This window comes from Cyprinodon tularosa, unplaced genomic scaffold, assembly GCF_016077235.1.
Source record: "Cyprinodon tularosa strain WSP-4 unplaced genomic scaffold, ASM1607723v1 ctg17, whole genome shotgun sequence".
In the NCBI taxonomy this organism is placed as follows: domain Eukaryota; kingdom Metazoa; phylum Chordata; class Actinopteri; order Cyprinodontiformes; family Cyprinodontidae; genus Cyprinodon; species Cyprinodon tularosa.
Window position 1 is genome coordinate 1,261,654 of NW_024038531.1, and position 17,663 is coordinate 1,279,316.

At 36.0% G+C, this 17,663-nt stretch overlaps 1 protein-coding gene across 6 annotated transcripts in view; it reads left to right on the forward strand.

The window, feature by feature from the left end:
- The window catches only part of diaph2 (diaphanous-related formin 2), a 542,053-nt gene that overhangs the window by 26,695 nt on the left and 497,695 nt on the right, over positions 1–17,663 (forward strand). For 5 of the 6 annotated variants that reach the window (XM_038281299.1, XM_038281303.1, XM_038281304.1 and 2 more), the window contains exons 3-4: positions 6,591–6,623; positions 8,478–8,654. In XM_038281299.1, coding sequence (XP_038137227.1) covers positions 6,591–6,623; positions 8,478–8,654 — 210 coding nt within the window. The remainder of the gene's footprint in view (positions 1–6,590; positions 6,624–8,477; positions 8,655–17,663) is intronic. The other variant, XM_038281302.1, reaches the window with a different exon arrangement.

Below are 17,663 nucleotides of genomic sequence, written 5' to 3' on the forward strand. Positions count from 1 at the left end.
ACTCTCTTCTCATATATCTTCTCTCTTTTTCATATTTATGACATTCTAATATAACATGTTCTATGGTTTCATATTTATCACAGAAATCACATTTGCCCGTTTTATGTTTTTGTATTTTAAAAAGTGTATGATTAAGTCCTGTATGACCAAATCTTAACCTTGTTATCACTCTTTCATCCTTTCTATTTCTTCTTCCATTTCTTCTTTCTCCTACCATCTTCTGAATTTTATAAAACCATCTTCCTGTTTTATCTTCATCCCACCTTTTTTGCCAAATTTCCATAAGTTTCTCTTTAATAATACTCTTTCCTTCTGATTTACTTATTTTAACTATAAAACTAATAGAATGTTTAATTGCCCTTTTTGCCATTTTATCTGCCCTCTCGTTTCCTTCCACCCCAATATGTGCTGGAACCCACACAAATGTAACTATCAGCCCCATGTTTCGTATTCTGAACAGTGTATGATTTATTTCTAATAAAATGTCCATCCTACTATCTGTATTACTTGTCTGTCATGTAAATCAATGAGAGCTGTTCCACATCCTCCGCTCGTCACCGCCCACGTACGTCTTCTCCGTCCTTCACCGTCAAAATACGGAGCTGAGCTATTTTTTGCTCCCCTCCGGTCCGTCCAGATCAAGACCCGCTATTGCAATCGCACCAAACAGAAAAAAGAATGTAGAGAAGACCCGGTTTGTCAAATTAAATTATAGTAAAAACAGATCGGTATCTAGAAATTAGAGCATAGTTTGTATATATTCCCAAAAACTAAAACAATAAATTTAGATTTTATTTCCTGGCAAAACATTCAATTCGGTTTATCCATTAAAGAAAAAAAAATTTGGAATTTTTAATCAATATTCTAATAATTGTAACAAAGTATTATATCCATAAATGTCGCTATGCAAAATGCTCCCTCCCAATCTCTGCTCTCAAAAATGAACTTTCCCTTTTCAAAAGATGTCTGAGAAAGATGCAGAATTTAAATGCAATTAAATTGTTTGAGTTAATTGAAGAATTTCAGTTGGTAGTCCCCACTGATTAATTTACTTTAACTACTATTATTATTTTATTTATTTTTATTTATTTTATTTTATTTTATACTTTGTTCCAGCCTGTGCATTTAATTTTATTTTTCAAAAGCAGGAGTTGTGATATTTCTTCTTGTATTGAAATATTTGTTATTGACTTGTTATTTGAGATTGTTATTGTTTTCTTATATATTCAATAACAAAAAAAAAAAAAGTGGAAATCTAAAAAAAAAATTAACCATTACAGCCAACTGATTCTGATTAAAACTAATTTTTGAAGTAAATTATTTTGTGTATTTTTTTTACATAACATTTGCATACACAGTAATCTAGCGTACTTTAATTAAATAAATCAATTCAAGCTAAAATGTAAGAGTCTATAATTAGGCTATACTGAGCCTGATCTATTTCTACCATCTATTTGGGGGATATTTATTGCCACACTTTGGGCCACTTAAAACCAATTTAGCATGCTGACCTATGTCCTTATGACCACAGTGTACCAATCTTCTGATGGCTACTTCCAACAGGATAATGCGCCATGTTATAAAGTGAATCATCTCAGAATCATTTCTTGAAACTTTTCCACTTAAGTAATTGTGAATTGAGCATATTGACAGACAACATTTTATTTTTTATCTTAAATGCAAATTTAAAAAAAAAATAATTACTGCTCTAAATGTATTGCTCTGTCAGCTAAAGATCTGTTTTGGTCTCTATACTTTAATTAAATAAATCAATTCAAGCTAAAATGTAAGAGGCTATACCTGATCTCTTTGTATCAGAGATTTTCTTACCCAGGGTTGCAGGGGGGGGTAAAACCCCCCCTGCAACCCTGGTTTGCATTTGTATAGCTCACAGCATGTTCATTTACATGTTAAAGCCTCCCCTAGAATTCCATGGGGGGGAGGCATGGGGGGAACACTGCCTAAGAAATTCCACGTCAATTTCTGACAATTTACGGGAGTTTTCGTCGAAGCCTGCAAATTGCCGTATACTGCCGCTAACCTGAAGTTCCACGACAATCTACAGTGCCGTATATTGACGAAAATCCCACTTTTCATGCAGTGATGGTTTGAAAAACAACGGGTTGTTCTCATCAATAACCTTGTGATATCTCATCAATCGGGGCCAGACTAAATTACACATTTAATCTCACAATTAGTCTGGTTTATCAGGCTAGGTAATATTTGGATGATTCCATTAATTATTCACCCCAGCACACTTTAATTTACACAGTCTCTGTTGGGTTGAGGTAATGACTCACTAGGCTGTTCTAACACATTGAAAAGTTTTCCCCTTAGATAATTATACTGGTGGAATATTTTATTTTGCCACAAGGTAAACCTCAATCGAAATAACAGGCAGACCTATGCAGGTTTTGCTCAAGGATATCCTTTGAATTTAACACCATCTACATGGCCTTTGCCATGGAGTTCTGTTAAAATTGGTCTCTGCCTCTCTGAATAATGTCTTTGCTGACTGTTCTGAGTTTTACTGGGTACCCGTCTCCTGGCAGGCGTGTTGAGGTACCATGGTCTTTCAATAAAAAGGTAATTGATTTGAAGACACTTGGTCAATATCTGTAAAGATTTTCAGTCATCCAGGTCATGTTTAAGCTTGAAAGTTCAGTTTAGGAAACCGGGCGTGAAGTTTTCTAAAAGGCGTTTCGCCTCTTATCCAAGAGGCTTTGATCAACTTGGTTTATCAAAGATTAAGATTTTTTTTTTGTAACCCACCTATTCTCCCTAACATTGTCCCTGACTTGTTTGGAGAGCTCCTAGGACTTCATGGTGAGATGACTCTTAGTGGTGCTGCAGGGTAAAAAGCTGAGAGAGTTGGCTAAATTATGTCAATAGCAAGACAAGATGAACTGATTTCAGACATTTGGGACTTGAACGCAACACACTGAGAGCCATTATATAAACATCGAAAAATAAAAGAAACGTAAAGCAGTGGAGAACTTACGTAAGAGTGGCTGCCGCACTAAAATTACTCCACATCTGGAAGAATATCAGCCTTTCAAGTAGCCTAGTCAGTCTAGATTGAGATGTGGAAGGATTTTAAACAGGCTCTTAATGTCCTAATTTATTAAAAGGAAAAAGTATCATTAAATTCAACAAGTCAGCGATTTTATTTATTTATTTTTTTTACTTATTTTTTTTCACATCGATTTCAGACTCGTCACTTTTTGATAGTAGTTTTATTGATGATAGCTGCTGCCAAGTTCGTCACAAGCTGCTATTAGGTTTTAGGGTTGTCACGATACTAAACTTTTCAACTCGATACCGATACTAAGGAAAATATTCGATACTCGATACCATTTTCGATACCACAAGGATAAAAACAAAGACTCCAAAATTCTACAGAAATATTTTCCTTAATAAATAAAATACAATAAATAAATACAATAAAGGTTGTTTGCTGTGCACAGTATTAAGCAAGCTTGATAAAAAACTTATAATATTAAAATGAAGTGTTCCTTCCTTGGCTATGCTTTGCACACATAACAATGACACTAGCCAAACCAGTTATGAAACAAAAATAATTCTCAGCTGCTGCACCTGTTACAAAAAAAGTCTTAAACTGAAAAATGCACAGAATTATTCAATCACACAGTGTTCAGAAAGTGCATTGTCCTCTATTCTGCACTTTAGATGAATGACTGTTTAGGTGCCACTGGTGGTGGCACTGTATCCATCCATCCATTATCTTACACGCTTGTCCCAATTGGGGTCGCGAGGGGTGCTGGTGCCTATCTCCAGCAGTCAATGGGCGAGAGGCGGGGTACACCCTGGACAGGTTGCCAGTCCATCGCAGGGCAACACAGAGACACACAGGACAAACAACCATTCACTCACACCTAAGGACAATTTAGAGAAGCCAATTAACCTAACAGTCATGTTTTTTGGACCGTGGGAGGAAGCCGGAGTACCCGGAGAGAACCCACGCATGCCCAGGGAGAACATGCAAACTCCATGCAGAAAGACCCTGGGCCAGGAATTGAACCCAGAACCTTCTTGCTGCAAGGCAGCAGTGCTAACCACTGCGCCACTGAGCAGCCCGTGGCACTGTATCGATACTTTTAAAAACGAGTATTGTATCCGGATACAACGTTTCAGTATCGATACTTTTTTGAGTATCGATACTTTTGACAACCCTATTAGGTTTAGCGACTAATACTATTTCACATATCTTGGACAGTATTTTTTCTTAAACTGCATTTTTAATTTACTCTCAAAATCATTAATATTTAAATGTCTAACCTTTAAATATCTAACCTGAAACATTTTAGTTGAAAAAAAAAACAACAAACAAACAAGAAATCTCTGACAAGAGAAATGTTTTTTTTCCACAGCATTGTATATCCAGACAATAACTTTCTATGGCTGTAACTAATTAAAGTAAAAACTAATTTCCTTCAAGTTGTTTTACAAAGGCATTGGGGTCTCTGATTTTTATAGTGATAGTTCCAGTGAGTGAATTAAATACACCATACAGATGCTCAAGTTAAATTAGCTGAGCGCAGGAACTCTGCTTTTTAAAAGCTGTGGAGTTATGGTCACTCTGAAGCAACATTTATCTTCTCTCCCTCTCAGAAGTCAGGTTATTACATGCGCCACCTGGTATGGGTTTCCAATAAATGGAGCAATTCAACAATATGTTTCACATTCAGCTGAAGTTAGTTATAGCAATATTAGAAGTTGTTTGGTGAAATGTGCATACTGGTTCAGCTCTGTGTGCCCAGATTGCCTTTCAAGTTGTGGGATATTGCTTTGTGTTTTCAGTTTTGAGGATCTGCATGGACTCATGATCAGATTTGATTAAGGAGGGACCCAGAGCTAATTTGATTAGGTTATTTAGCGGAAATATGTGTTTGGTAATAAACATTTATTATGATGAAAAAGTTTACTTTAATAAGCACACAAAGCCCAGAGGACATAGAAACTTAACTGTTAGGTGTTTAATTGCAATGTTGCGATGCTGCCAAGATAATGGGCAAAGAAAGGCCCTCAAGTCAAGGCAATTAACCAAACAGTGGTTTGATTGTTGTTAAATTGATTAGAAAATGTTTAAGTACTCTGTCTGTAAATTAGCTATTGTTTCACGCAGTTTTTGACTGCCTGCGAATGCTGAGCTTAATGACACATACGCTTTGAGTTAGTAATGGGAAAAGTTGTTGCTCAGGTCAGGGTGTTGTTATGAGTAGTGATGCGGCTTTGTTAAATGCAACTAATTTAGCCTCGGTGGAACTGCTGTTTGTCTGGATTAGTCAAGCCCAGGTGGTTACATGGCTCCTGCAGGGAAAGTGAAGCTATTGGAATCATCTTGATATGATGCATGCTGATGACGACCTGTCTGATATGTTGATATGGAATAGTACTTCAGGGAACACATGAAACCAGCAAAAGATTGACATTTTTTCTTGTGTTAATCGCTTAATCACCCAACTGTTGATCAGCTGTTGCAGACTAAGGTAGTGACAGATTAGGCAATTTGAGGGTCTATACAGATTTTCCAAGGGAGACAACTGATGGAGACTCACAGAGAGAGATTCAGGTTATGCCGATTTGTTGTCTCGCCCCAGTATCTCTAGTTTCCTGATTAGAAGAGTAGAGAAATCCACGGCTGGAGGCAAGCTTTATGACCATCACAGCCCCACATCTCCTGACTCATAAGTACTTTACAGCCTAGTGCCACAACATATGGCAGAGTTGTTACCGATTCCCATTTGAGGTATGTTTCAAACGGCCGTCCCTTGCTGAGCCACAAGCCTGTGGCAGCAGATTTTCTTATTGTGTTTGAGGAGAAGATAAACATCTGCTCAAGCCGAAGTTCTGGTGTAAATCTTTCCAGTGCCTGTCACCACAAGAGATGCTCTTCAGAGGCAGTGTCATAGAAATTAAATCACTCTTTGTGCCTCGGCATTGGGTGCAACTTTTTGATGATTTGATACACAACTTGATTTAAGCAAAACTAACCCGCATGTTTTCAGTGGACAAACCAATGTGGGTGAAGGATTTTATAGGTTTTATTTAAGATTCATGTAAACTGTCTAGGCATTGGCCATTATTAGTTTGTCATGGTATAACCTTGGGTTAAAGTGCCTCAGTCTAGTATTATTGAAACAATTTATTTTTTAATTAAATTATAAAAAAAACAATTATACTGCATTTGTTGGCATTAGTCTCTGCACTATATAGCCAAAAAATCCATATGGCATGTTTTTAAAAACATGGTTTACCTGGATACCAATAACTGGCCTATGTCTACTCTATGTGTGGGTGTTACATTTCAAATGTGTGTCCTTGGGCTATACACATTTGATTTCTGTTTTTTTTTTGGATTATTAAATGTCATATCCACATGTACGATACTCAAGATTTGCTCATTTGTCTTCTAAATTAAACAAGGCTCTACATTTGGCATTCACGCTTCATGTTTTTCATGAAACGATCTCACAAATGAGAAGGAATCTGAGAAAACTACATGTGAAGAGGTGGAATTTCAATTTTCTGTTAGGTATTGTTTTCATACTGTGCCCTCCCTCCAACAGAACATACACATAAAAACACTGGCTGATGACATGGTAAGGTGCTTGGTTACATTTTAGTGTGACTAGCTTTGTTCTACATATTTTTCACTTGTTGTCCATGGCTGCATGACACTTGAAGCAGACATTTATGAATGGATCAAATGTGCCCAAATTCAAAATAAAAAAGCAGAGAGTTTAAGCTCATTTTTAGTTTTTCCTCCCCAGTAGATTGAAATAATTCTCAAATTGCTTCTATAATTATCGTACCCTGTATAAGAAAGTGTAAATGTAAAAATTATTTATTTGTTCTCTGTAGCTTAAATTTGCAAATAACCTTTTGTAAAGAAATATTCAGATTCATTCAGTGGGGTTCCAACTCCATATTAAGAATTTAATGAGCTATAGACTTGACCTGTACTGTTTTACTTTCTTCAGCACTGGAAAGTCAGGAGCATACATTATTCAAGGGAATTTAGTGTGGAAAAATCTTAATACACAAATATAAACTGGTCTCATAATCTATTGTGAATTACTATTAAGTGTGCATTCTTTCCCTCCTGTTATAGACGTATAAATCCTGGATATTTCTATATATTTCTTGTGAATAAAACCTCTAATTAAAAGTAGAATGATTCTGAGAAAAAAAAAAAAACATTAAGTAATAAAATGTGTTTAAGAATTTCCTGTTCCAAATAAGGACATGGACTATCTATAGTTGCTTTATATAACTGAGAAGGAGGGGGGAATAAATATGAACAAAAACGCTGAAGCTAATACTAACTAACTACAACAACAAAAATGGGATGTTTTTAGGCTTTAAAGCTGAATGTGCAAAAACCAATTAAAATTATGAAAATATGTTTTTTTTAACTTAGTTCAATCCTAGTTTTCTTTTATAGTTGTAATGCACAATGGGTTATATTTAAATTTTTTTAAATGATTGGGACTGAGGCAAAACAAGTTTATCCAGCCAGCATTGACATCAAATAGGAAGTAAGAAAATTTAATTAATCCCACTATTAAATCTAACTACATGAGGGAACTTGGCACCTCAGAGTTTTAATAATAACATATTTTAAGGCTTTTGTACCAGGGGTGCGAGTAATTATGTAGGGAGCCGATAGTCACAGCCTCCTTAAATTGTTATTTTTATTAAATATTTGTTATTAAATTAATCAATCAGTTTAATGTCTCTTAAATGTATTTGGACAATTTTAACAGTCAGCCTAACTGTAAACCCTACAGTACATTTGATCCATTGAATAATTTATTCATCTTCAGTACATCATTTGTTATCATGCATGTTTTAAGTGTCCTCATCTCATTTGCATGACTTCCCGCAATGTTTCTTCATAAACCTAACAATGAACCCCCCTCCCGCATGTGCTCCATCTTTGTTTCTGTACAGAATGAGTGTCACTAGATTTAATCCATTGAATTAATTAGGAATGTTTCTAATCGCAACATAAACTGAATATGGAATAATGTCCTTGAATTATTTAAATGGCATCATTACAAAACAGTTTATGGCAGCTCTGACGGTAAGTAAAGATCTGACATGTTTAATGGAATATCTTATTGCTTATCTGCAGATATTTAAACCTTTTTTTTTTATTTGGTTTCAGTGTTAAGATAAAGAAAAAATAATGTTTTATGTTGGTCATAATGATTGTGATTCTACCTACATGTTTTTGTTTGCAGTCATACCTTTTGAGCTGTCTTCAATATAATCATCTTATGTTTACTGTAAACTCTGGTAAAAATAATTGTTAGTAGCAGAAAATTGTATAACCTGTTGATGCATGTGGTGTTTATAGTACAGGCAAACTAAAACCAATGTTTTCCTTCTCCTCCTTCCCACACACTTAGTGCAGTATTTTAATTTCTTCAATGTTGTTTTTCTTTCAGCGAGACCGTATTACAAGTTTCAGGAAAACAGGGGCAAAGAAGGAGAAGCCTCTCATCCAACACCCGACCGATCCCAACTCTACCCAAACAGAACTGCCTCTGCCACAGCCTTTTTTTGACGAGAGATCCAATAACCTCTCAGAAAAAGAAATAGTTGACCTCTTCGAGAAGATGATGGTGAGCTAAGATTGTTTTTTCTTTTTTTTTTTGTATTTTAATGTCACCTGCATTTCATCTTCAAAATAATATAGCTCCTGAGTTCACTTGGCAAACAAAACCTAAATATTCTGTATAAAAATGATCAAACATGGAAGTTAAGATTAAAAAATGGCATAATTTAGTATTTATGCTTACTTGGTTTACTACTGTGGATATAATATAAAATATCTGTAGATTTTAATATACCGGTAAAAGTAATAACCCTATTCAGGTTTTCACATTTAGGTGTAATTGCTTAGACTCAAAAACCAAGGTAACACCTAGTTATCTTCCAGATGAACAATAAACTACATATTAGATTGAATGATAATAAGAAGTAATTAAAAAGAGATCAATAATTGAATTTCTAGAGAAAAGTATGAAAAATGAGTACAGCACAATTTATCATTTGATTTTGTTTAAATATAGTAGAAAATTTCAATCCCTGAACAAATGAAAGGCCAAAAACATCAACCACAAAATAACACAAAAAATAAGACTGAGGATTTTATCTTCTCAAAGCAAAATAAATGTGAAACTATAGAGCAAGGAACACGATTTTCTGAATTTTTCTAAAAAGGGTTCTACAGATCACTGTAGATATAAAATAGAAATAATATTTTAGTCCATTGTTTATAGTACAACTCTGCCTCATAGTAAAGGTTTTTGGATTTTTGTGATAATACTTTGTTTCTGGATTTTCTCCTCAAAAATTTGAAATGGTAGTTCACCTAAACCTGTGCTTGGATTTGCTTTAATCTGGAATATGCTCCAGGCGCTCTCACAATATCATGCGCTTTGCCATAAATGTCCTCCAGGCCACGCTTTGGACACAGTTGGCATATAGATACAGCTTTAAACAAAACATGAAGCTTAGATGCAACAGTAACGCAAGAACAAAGATTTAGATGAAGTGTATTTACTGCCTGGGGAATCGGTCCGTTCGAGTCACTTGGTGAACTTGTTCCTCTGGCATCCCAGGACAGATGGGCAGAAGGTATGGTCGGTGATCTAGGGAGAAGTTTTGAAAATATCCTTCACTGCATACAGATGTTAACCTTCACCCAGGTCTGAGCAGACTTAATCAATTTCTTGCGTCTGTTGGTGCTGCACACCCTCGGGCTGTTTTCACAGCAGATCTCAGGGTGGTAGATTGGACAGGCCAACATAGATTCATGGAACACCGGCAGACCAAGCCCCCCAAGAAACATCAAATGGACAGAGCAGTATCTCATCCCTTTCTTTTTTCTTTTAAGCTCTGTTTTCTTTGCTGTCCAAAACAAAGACAGATAAATATCAAAGATGACCTAAACAGTGACAGGGAATTAAGTGCTTTTCAATTTGTCACTATATTTTTCAAACATATGGTCACACATGTAGTCTGCACTTATCTTTCTTCTCACCGGAGACACACTTCTGTTGAACATGCTCCCTTATTCAGTGGGGTCAAGAAGTCTGTTTTTCAGAGCCTCCAAAAAGTATTATCATTTTTTGCACTTTCTCCTCAACAGTAAGATGACCTTCCTTCCTCTTTTTTATTAGATATTGGTTACGTTTTTTTCACTTAGCAACCAGAACAACCTTGCACTTATAAAAACACTCAAATTGAGCGCCGACTGCATTTTACAAAGAAAGTGTGAGATTTATCTGAATGAGAAGGCTCAACTTGGTATGTTGTAAGTATGTTTTATAAACTATAACATCATAGTAAGGTAATTCAAAATTTCTCCTTAAACTAATCTACATGCCACTGGGTTTCCATATAATAATTTCTTTCTTTTTTTGTCATCAAGATGAATGTCAGAGATCAATGATTTGGTTTAAGTTAATTTCACAGAGAAGCTAGGGATTCAGGGTTTTTCTATATGAATTGGGAACCTTAAATCTAATATTCCTGGATAATTTATGTCTTCTTATTGTTCAAATGCACATTTCTCTGTCAACCTTGTGGTTATCTTTAACAGTTTGTCTGCAACTACACCATACCAGCCTAACTGTTAAAGTTTTTCAGTATGGATTGAAGCAGCAGTTATTAAGACAACCTTCTGTCAAAAAGCAAAGACTGAATGCTTAGGCATCATCTCTTTAGAAGAAAACACTAAATGACCCTGGTGACTACCTTATAGCGTTTGTACCTTCTTTCATACAAAGTACAGCTAGTTATTTCTCTGATTCCTAGCTGAGTCATATTTTGACCTTTGAGCATCACGTAATCAGTTGCTTGCATGCCCTCAATGCCAGGTTTTCCTGAATAGTGAGCGGACCTTTGCTTTACAGAAAGAATAGGGTTTCTATGTTTCTGCTTTGAGCTATAACACGTTTTAATGCGATTTGTTTAACCCAAACCGCTTAAATGCTAACAAAATGGCTTTGCTTTTGGATATTAAATCACTGAAATGAACCAAATGTGATTTTTCCCACTTCCAGATGTTTTAATTGCTCAATCAAATGATCCTTCTCCTGCTATTTACATTTTCTAAAATCGCATAAGAAGTTATATCAGTGTTTTTTGGATTGTTTTTTTTAAAAACATCTCTATGACATAATGTTAACCCAATTGTAAAACACATGCACACTCATATACTCCTACTACGTTTGATCTTTGAGTACTTTTTTTTTTTTATTTGGCCAGCATAAATGGAGGACCTTTGCTTTTATCTTTCATAAAACCATCTATGCAATCTGTGCCATTGTGCAGCCCCTGTAATGCAGCCTCCAAAGTGTTGGATTCAGGCTGTAATCCACATTCTCTTCTTTTACCAGAGCTGTAGATGACCCAGCGTTGGTACTGTCAGCTCTTGTCCTCAGGCCTTCACCATCAGTGCAGCTCACTCTGCTTCTTCCACTCAATGCTTAATAATAAACGAATAACGCTGCCCACTTGTATTCAGATTTTGTCATCTGAATCATCTGACATGCAGAACTTTCCTGAAGTATTTAAACCCCTTTAATCTATTATTTTGTTTAGCTACAGCAGCACATTTTAATCTATTTTATGGTAATAGTTTGTAACAGCCCAGTGGAGAAAGAAATGTACATTTTTTCTTTCTCATCATGAACGATTATATTTTTTAAACATTATTATTCATTAAATATAACATATTTATTGTTATTATATGTATTTATAGTAATGTGTGTTGGTATATATGACATTAACAAAAAACTAGGGATTTAAAAATTAGCTTTGAGGGAAATTATGTAGGAAAGAACTATCCTTCCTTATCTGACAGAAAAGGCCTTTTCTCTTTCGTAATAACACACGTGTGAATCTGACTTGTTTTAGCTTTAAAGATAAACATAATACACTGTTGACAAAGGTTATTATTCTTATGCTGAATACAATTTTATATTTATTTTTTATCTTTATTTTTTACCCATTTTGTAGAATAATTTGTTAGTTTGCATAAAAGGGTCTTCCTGACCAAACCATAATTGTTTTTTGGGGGGGGGGGGCTGCAGCTTGGAAAAGTTTAGGAACCCCTTTGATACCCCACAATAAATTCAACATAAGGATAATCAAACATAGTGTTAAACATATGTGATAAATAAAATTAATTAAAAAGGAGGTACATTTTTATATTTAGCTTTAAATATGAGGAGGGCTAAATACACATTGCACTATTCAGATTTAAAAAACAAAAACAAATCCTTGAAACCATTTATCATTCAATAATTCTACTGTAAACCCGTGCTCTGCTTTGACTCTTTCACCAAAAATCCAATAAAATGTATCGAAGTTCGGGGCTCTTACCGAATAAAATTAAAAAAAGTTGATGAGGTAACAGTAATTTTAAAGGCTTTCTGCATTTGTGTGTTGGAACAAAGTCAACAGGTTCTGATATGTAGCCTAACAAGCTTGCAGAGCTTTGTCGATTCAGCTGCATGTTTACATGAACCCTGCAGTAAAACAGCTCTCCAAAGATTGAAAGCAATTGCTAATCTCATTCTGTGTTGAGAGATTCAAATAAACTGCATACAGAGCCCCTATTTCCTTACAGCAGTAATGACTCACAGCACGTACTACAATCATTTGGCACAGTGATGTTTGTGTAACCATTGTTCTTGGAAACAAAAGAGCTCTGGCTCAAAGATGTAGTTTTAACATGATTTTGCGTATTTATAGCATTTGTTGACAGATTGAGTATAACGCATTTAGAATAACGATTTACTTGCAGAGTTAAAGACTAAAGTTCTCACTTCTGTGGGGGTCAAGGCCCTGTCATGTTTGTGTGTTTTTGGCCTCATGTACTTCATGATGGAAATCTAAGAAAAACCTTCCACCCCATCTCTTTGAAGAGAGGGGCTGAATTACTTTGGCTTTATTTCAGAGGTTGTGTGTTCTTTTGTAGATAGCTCATCTGAGTGTGTGTTTGTGTGTGTGGTGCTTATCTTTTCTGTATTTCTCGTACAATAGCCTTTATTGCCGGGGCTAGAAAAATACGATCAGAGCTCCAGGTTTTCATCAGGCCTCTGTTCACTGTTTTCCTGCCTGGATGCTCATCCCTGTCACTCAGTTCACCTCTCAATTACTATGTTTGTGCTCACAGCGGCGTGACATTACACCCAGGCTTCAATTTGCTCAGTGACAGATGACACAAGAGGCATGTTTGCTGGTCTGACATTTGACAGATCCTGACACTTCGGGTTGGGAGCTGTAATTACGGTAATGAAATCGAAAAAAGGGGGAGAAAAAAAGGTGATTTGCTTATGTACTGTCGATTCCAATACTGCCTCCACGGAAAAACGGGAAACCGTTCTGCTTTGATGTTGGAAACAGAAAATAACTGAAGTGTGGATTTTTCTACTTTTTGCTAATAATGACCAACTTCATTATCTGTTTTGTCATCTTGAATATATTCTCAGTTTTTCTTTTATGTCAAACACACTTTTATCAACTTTGCCCACACACCACTATTAGCTGTTCTCACAACTTTTAGCCTGGGATGTTTTGCTGTCTTCAATTGAAGGGCTGACCCTCGCCAAATCAGCCAAACCTCCTACTGTGCATTAATGACCACCAACAAATGTTTTTCTCTTCCCTTTTCTTACTTCTCTATGGTGTGTATATCTAAGCTGAAATAGCCTATTACCCATTACTGAGCATTCATCAAAGGAAACTGACAAAATATAGGAATAAACTCTGTGTGGTAAGGAAAACCAAATTAATACTTTATAGATTTTTGTTTTAGATTAATAACTGAGCACAGGAATGTGTTCATGAAAGCAGAGATTTCGACTGCTTCCAAATAACTTTCCATGCTACCATCTTGGTAATTGTGTAGAAAGCAAGTATGTGATTTGTTACAGGGTTTAACTTGATATGCACAGCTTGAATTCTGAGCCTCTCATCACAATACACAGCAGTAAAGCTGCACTAAAAAATATGTCCAATGTTTTTATGGCACTGAGGCGAAAACTGTGTGGAAGAAGTGGGCTTTAATCAAAGATTTTTCACTTAGGAGTAGAGACTGACACGGGAGTGGATTTTCACTCCTGTCCCGTCCCACTCCCACAGAAAAAAATGGTGTCCCGTCCCGATCCTGGTCCAGAGTAGAAATCTAAATCCTGTCCCGTCCCACTCCTGGTGAAATTACTCCCACTCCCATCCCGCTCCCATTCAGAATGACTCCCGCTCCTGCACCACTCCCATTCTTGTTGTTTTTGAGCGCGGGTGAAAAACTCAGAGCGGAAGTTACTATTGGTTTGCTCCCGCTCCCGTCTGCTCCCGTTAATGTTTAATCCTGTACCGTCCCAATCCCGTGATCGTTACTAATACTGACTCCCATCCCACGGGAATCCCACGGGAATCCCGTGACCCGTGGGATTCCCGAAAAAATGTCAGTCTCTACTTAGGAGCAGCATTGCTTCAATCAGCTCTTAGTGAGGACATTGTTCTTTCTCTAAGCAATCATCCATTATGTGTAATAGTGCTCCTTCATAAAGCTTATGTATTCTGTACAAATTATCAATTCCTTTTACTTATATAGCATCAATTCACAACACAGCATTTCATTGATTGGTTAAAGTTTTCTAAGAAACCCCAGCAGACTGCCTTGAGTCATTGTTGCAGCAGTCATTCCACCTGTTGCTTGTGGACAGTCCCTTGCATTGTGTCTTTGACATTGCAGAAATCTATTAGTTTAGGTCATGCTCGATGCACATACAATCCACACAGAAAATGAACCAACTGTCATAACCTTTAAAGCTCTTATTCTCCGTGCCGGTTTTCCCTTATTCTGGCGGGCATGTTCAGCACAAACGGCAAGCTGACAAGACCACACTAAGTGAGAAAGTAGAAAACAGGCGTTTATAACTCTTCAAGAATGACAGTCATTTGTTTGCATGAGTTTTTCCAAAGTCTGTGGATAGTGGTGATATTTATGAGCTAAATCTAAGGCTGTCTTTAGATGTTTACATTGCAGATGCTCGCCAGTAGGAGCTATTGCTTGCTCATCATGTTTTTTTTGCACAAAGCTGAACTGTCCACGTAGGTATGGGCTCACTGTGCGGATGTTCTGTTTGCATGGACGCCGTGCAGAGGGGCATGGAAGCCAAAAATGGTTTAATTTGGTCCTGCGGTCATCACGAACAAGTCTAGCATAAACCAAGCTTAATACAGAGCAAACATGTAATGACAGTGGAGAGGAAAACTCCCATTGTATAGAAACAAATCCAAAGCAAAACCAGACTCTTTGTGAACTGCTATCTGCTTCTACTGAGGAAACTTTAAGACAAAACATTTTCTCCAAATTTAGTTTTATGTTTGAAATAAATTCAGTTAAACAGATTAAATTGTTTGTTGTTCCTGTGGTGCAGATTCTTGCTGTTTCATGCCCCTTAAACCTTTAGTCAAGTTATTTTCACATGGATCAATGTTCACTGTTTTATTAAGATTCTATGATTTAAAACTGTAGCACAGGACCAAGCAGTAAGACATTGTGTAACTGAAAGGAAGAAAAAAAAAGAATATGGCTTTCAAAAAGTTTAATCAATAAAAACCTCTGAAAGGTGTGTTTTTCCTTTGCATTCATATCTGATAAGTCATCAGTTTTCAGCAACTTTTACCTCAATTCCAAGTACAGATCTTTTGTAGAAGGTTTTAATCAGTGTACATCTATGCACTGACATTTGGGCCTTTGTCCCTGTGCAGCTTTACTGAAGCTTAGTCAGATTTGATAGAGGACTTATTTTAATCGGAGTTAAAGCCTTACCACCCATTTCAGATGGATTCAGATCTCAGATTTAACTGGATTGTTGATGATATAAATAATAAGTAAAAGCCCCAGCTCTATGTTAAGGGTCAATTATCCACCTTCACATGGGCTTCAACAAACTCTCCTCTCTTATTCTGTTTATTAATGATGAGGCAAAACAACATTTTTATTATGTGTGAGAAAACAAAGTATTTTCTAATAAAGTTAATTTCCTGTTAAGCCTTTTCCAAAGATTTTAAGAACCTTTTGGGGTGCACACAGCAACACAGAGCCACTGAATTAACAGTGTAAGGGTGCATTGCTACAGTGCCTTGTTTCAGGTTTTATGTTTGCCGTTGTTAGAATGAATACTCTGGGTAATAAGCTCTTCTGTGATCCCTCAGCTCTTCCACTCTGCACCAGGACATTAAAACCAGCCCACAGGAGAATTACGGCATGTGCCCTCATGCTCTCATGGATCAAACTTGGGGGTAGTGGAAAAAAATAATTGATTTGTCACAGTGGAGGCAAAGGAATTTTATTTTATTTTTTTTACTACTTACTTTTTTAAGAACCTCATATTTCTTCAGGGGAGACTCTTCGTATAGTTTTAAAGCCTTGGATGATTTGACAGTGTCTGTTTATTTTTCTTCACACTAGTTTAAAACCCTAACCAATATCGAGCCAAAGCATTTTGCCAAACCTATTTGATTTTATTTACAAACCTTATGCAGAGATATTCATTTCAGACTAAGACCTAAAATGTAAAATGATCACAAATTAAATGCATAATATCTATCAAATACAAAAACTTTGGTATACATTTATATCCAAAAATATGGTTAACACCTTTTAATGTTAAATCTTTGATTTCACTTTGAAGATAAAAGATTAGAATGAGATGTAGAATACGCTTTTTTTCTTTGTTTGCTTCTTGTCCTGAACAATCAAACGTCATTGATAGACTTAATTTGTAATTTGATATTGCAAAAGCATAATAAAGTTTTTACTTCTGATTAGTTCACTTTATATATAGAAATTAGATTTTTTTTTATTACAGTAAAGGCATTCATCACTGTATAAACATGACTGAAATTGTATCTCCTTTTGTCCACCCACATCTCTTGTTAAAGTGCAACTAAAACCACATCTGTAAGAACTGCAGGCTTTGTCTTTGTTTCTGTAAGTGCTTTAAATGGAAATAAAAACCCACATTTGACCAGTTTCTGCCATTTTCTCCCTTTACTGGCAGATCTACTATGTAATCTTTCCATAACAACCAGATATTGATAAAACAAGATAATCTAACTGATCTACACTTATATCCACTTTCAGTTTACATAAAATAGATTGTACATGACACACAAAGCCCAGACATCAAGTAAACAGTGCATGAATACAAGCCAAATCAAAAGTCTTATATTTGTAACTAAAGATGCAGTCGAGAGTCATGATCCCTGATTTGATGTAGGGTAGTCAGAGATGAATAAAACAGAATAAAACTCTCAATAAAACTATTGGGCTTATTTTCATATGTGCAATATATTAAATGCATTATGCATAATATGGAACAAATTGTACACGTACATGAAAAATATGTTGGAATGTATTTTCACTCTGCTATGGTTCTTGACTGCCTGAAACCTCTGATCCACATAATCAGACAGCTGCTTGGCGTCGTCCCCAATGAGGAGCTGCCATGCCTAGAGTGCAGCCGTCTTAACTTATTGCTTCGTTGGGAAAAATGGTTTAGTGAGAGGAAACACCTGCCTACTTGGGTTGCATTAAACATTTC